The sequence below is a fragment of the Echinops telfairi genome, unplaced genomic scaffold (genome assembly GCF_000313985.2).
Source record: "Echinops telfairi isolate 266 unplaced genomic scaffold, ASM31398v2 ScPeMD7_9;HRSCAF=40, whole genome shotgun sequence".
Classification (NCBI taxonomy): domain Eukaryota; kingdom Metazoa; phylum Chordata; class Mammalia; order Afrosoricida; family Tenrecidae; genus Echinops; species Echinops telfairi.
In genome coordinates, this window is record NW_022103906.1 from 77,854,553 (window position 1) to 77,857,841 (window position 3,289).

Below are 3,289 nucleotides of genomic sequence, written 5' to 3' on the forward strand. Positions count from 1 at the left end.
TCATCGTTGCTACATCGCACCCTGACTGGCTCGTCTCCTCCCCGAGACCCCTCTGCCAGGGGATCTCCAGGAACACAAGCCTTTAAGACCCCAGACACTATTCCAATTGACAGCCGGGCATCTTCTGCTTTCTTCACCACACTTTGCTGTAGCACCCTTATCTTCAGTGATCTTTTCATGAAGGTGAGTATCAAGCCATGTTAAAAGCCTCAACTTTCTACCTCAGGGTGGCTGGTGGTTTTGAACAGCTGACCTTAAGGTTATCAGCCCAACACACAACCACTATGCCACCTGGGCTCCCAAGTATGTTTTAAGAAACTTACTTGTGTGACAGAGAGCCAAGGGCTGGTATTGAAAAGTCTTTGAGTTAGCAAGCGGTGTGTACAGAATGCTATCTTCTATGGAAGAGCTGAACGGGATGAGAATACGTGGGGGGGGCTCATATATGCATGCATACATTCTGGAAGAAGCAAGTGCTAACTGTTACAGATGTGGGGAAAACAAACCAGACAAAAGTGGAAGGAAGCCTTTGGGATGTGTACGCTGTTAGGAACAGAAGGGTGCAGAAAGAGTCCAAGGTAACTGTACCGTCTTTTCCCCAAATTAAAAGAGCTGGTCATATATTTAAAAGCCATTTCTGCCCCCTGCAAAAGAAGAGAGTCCATACCCATCCCTGTTTTCACTATCAAAGAGTCCAGAGGCGGGTGCTGGCCATGCTAGCTTACCGATTGATCTTCCTCTTCTGCTGGGATTTGATCACAGTGCTTTCTTCATCTCGCTTCTTCAGCACCTGGAAGTTGTACTCTAACTTCTCTTGGTTTAGCTGATAGATCGCTTTCATCTGCTGAAGCTGTTGCTCAAGGATCTACAGTGAACAGAGATCAGGATGACAATTGGCCCCCAGCAACATTTGTTGTGCCTGAGGCCTCCTGACCATTTGTTCTGGAGACGGATCAGAGAACCAATACGTGGGTGCATTGACCCAGACTTTTAGGAAACCTATGATTAGAGCAACGTTCAGGGTCAACCAGATAAAACACAAATCATTCAATGGCAAGCAAAGTCTATGGGCCCAAAGCGGAAGACAGATTAGAGTTAACACTTTCAAGCCTGACTCAGGCTGGCACTTGGCACCAGATCCTTAAGAGATCTGAGCAACCCCTCAGGGACACCATCGTGGTCGATACTGCCACAGAAACGTGACATGGCCCCTCTGGCACGGTGGTGTCCTTAGAAAGCAATGTTCATGGTCAAGAAGGGCCTGCCCACTCAGTCATCCTTACTTTTCGGATGTCGATGGGCTGTGTTCACTCGTGCAGTAAATGTTCACTGAGGGCTGAAGGAGCTCTAATGGCACACAGGAGAAGTGCTCACCAGGGTTTGGTGGTTCAGTGGGAGAGAGATGGGTGGGGCAGCCTGCTGTGTGAAGATCCCAGACTCAAAACCAAACTCACTGCCTGCCGTTGGGTCCATGCTGACTCATAGCGACCCCCTGCAGGTTTCTGAGACTGTAACTGTGGACGGGAGTCGAAAGCCCCACTCTGAAATCCTACGGGGCAGTTCTACCCTGTCCTATAAGGCTGCTCTGGGTCAGGTCAGGAAGCTCCTTGAGGGCACACACCCACCACCACCTTTCCCTTGGGTACTGACTAGGGCAAGCAGGAGCTGAGGACCTGCTTGGTGGCAAGTCAACAGTTTGGCGTGGACTCAAAGGCCCTGTGGGAGTGAAGTAATCTGGTGTCAACTTGAGACTATTCCGAGTGAAGGGGTGGAGTTTAGCCTGTCAATCAGGTCACGGCTTGATGACCTCATTTGGAGGTGCTACAAAGATAAACAGCTCGCTGGAGGTGGGACACACACTCACTCCCTGTGAGACATTCCTGCTGAGAAGATGCTCTTTGCTTCATCTCCCTGCAAGATATTCCTGTTGACAAGCCACATGGATCTCTACTGATGGCAGCCAGAGCGTTGGAGCTGGAGGAGCCACGTGGAAATCCATGCCAGCACTAAGATGCTTCTACCGCCACTGGATTCACAAGACCCTCTACACACTGGCCTGTGATCTTCCTGCATTAGGTGTCACTGCATGAGTCTGAAGAGGAATTTACTGACTGGTGTCAGACATATGGGCTAATATCGGACTTATGGACTTGATCTGGACTGGGCTGGGATGTTATCTTAATGTACAATTGCTCTTTTATATAAAGCTCTTTCTGATACACATGAATCTCCCTGGATTTTTTTTCTCTAATCAACCCTGACTAACACAGACACCAAGATTAGTTGGCTTATTCTGGATGCCATTTCAAATATCATTCAAGCGGCTGAGAAAACTAGTGAAACTGAGAACTTTGGTGTAGTGATTGAAGACTGTGGAGGCGTGGACAACACTGAAGCCATGTAGCACCATGATCGCGAGTCTGTAGACAAGGCTTCCTTGAGCTTAATTGAGAAGAGCTTCTCCGTAGAGGAGGAGGAAGATCCAAAGGGTGTTCCAGAAACTACCTCTGAAGGATATGCCTTCCAAGCTCCGATGGCACCCCGGAACCTTTAATGTCTAAGACTGTACAGCGGAGTCCTAAGGTTGCTTGTTGTGTCCTTTGTTTGGTAAAAGTTTCTCTTCATTCTTTCTCTACTGAGAATTCTTTACGAATGTGATTTGTGATTGTAGCACTTTTTACGACAAAACTGCTGGACAGTTCCAGGCTGTGCACACCGTGTGAAGCCGATCTCCTACCATTGGGCTTCTTATTTCTGTGTGGAATTTCCTATCTCAGTGTCCTGTAAATAAAGATTAAATTCCACCCTTTTATGTAAAAAAAGAAATTAGAATTTCTAATTTATATGAAGCGTGTTTCCCCCCCAAAGGCTCACGGTCCTTGAGTCAATTCTGACTCACCATGACCATAGAGGACAGAGTGGAATCGCCCCTTTGGGTTTCTGAGACTTCCCATCTTTACAGGAGCAGATGGCCTCCTCGTTCGGCTCACTGGGTAGTCTACTAGACCACGTGGCCCTGAGAAGTCACTCCTGAGTCACAGCGACTCTGTGTACCACTGAAGGACACACGGCACAGTCTCATGCAACGGTTATACCGTCACCGCGTCAATCCATCGCCTCGAGGGTCTTCCTCTTTTCTCACCGCCCTTCCACTTCACCAAGTATGAGCTCTTGTACTGGAGCCGGTTCGCTCCTGGCAACATACTGAGTACGTGAGACCAAGTCTTACCATCCGAACGTCTGAGCATCATTCTGGCTGTGCTTCCTCAAGGACAGAGTCTTACCATCC

The 3,289-nt window shown here is 48.4% G+C and overlaps 1 protein-coding gene across 1 annotated transcript in view; it reads right to left on the reverse strand.

Annotated features, from left to right (window-relative positions):
- DRC1 (dynein regulatory complex subunit 1) overlaps positions 1 to 3,289 on the reverse strand; it is a 51,430-nt gene that overhangs the window by 20,896 nt on the left and 27,245 nt on the right. Inside the window, exon 8 of the mRNA XM_045286587.1 lies at positions 726 to 865. Within this exon, the coding sequence (XP_045142522.1) occupies positions 726 to 865 (140 nt within the window). The remainder of the gene's footprint in view (positions 1 to 725; positions 866 to 3,289) is intronic.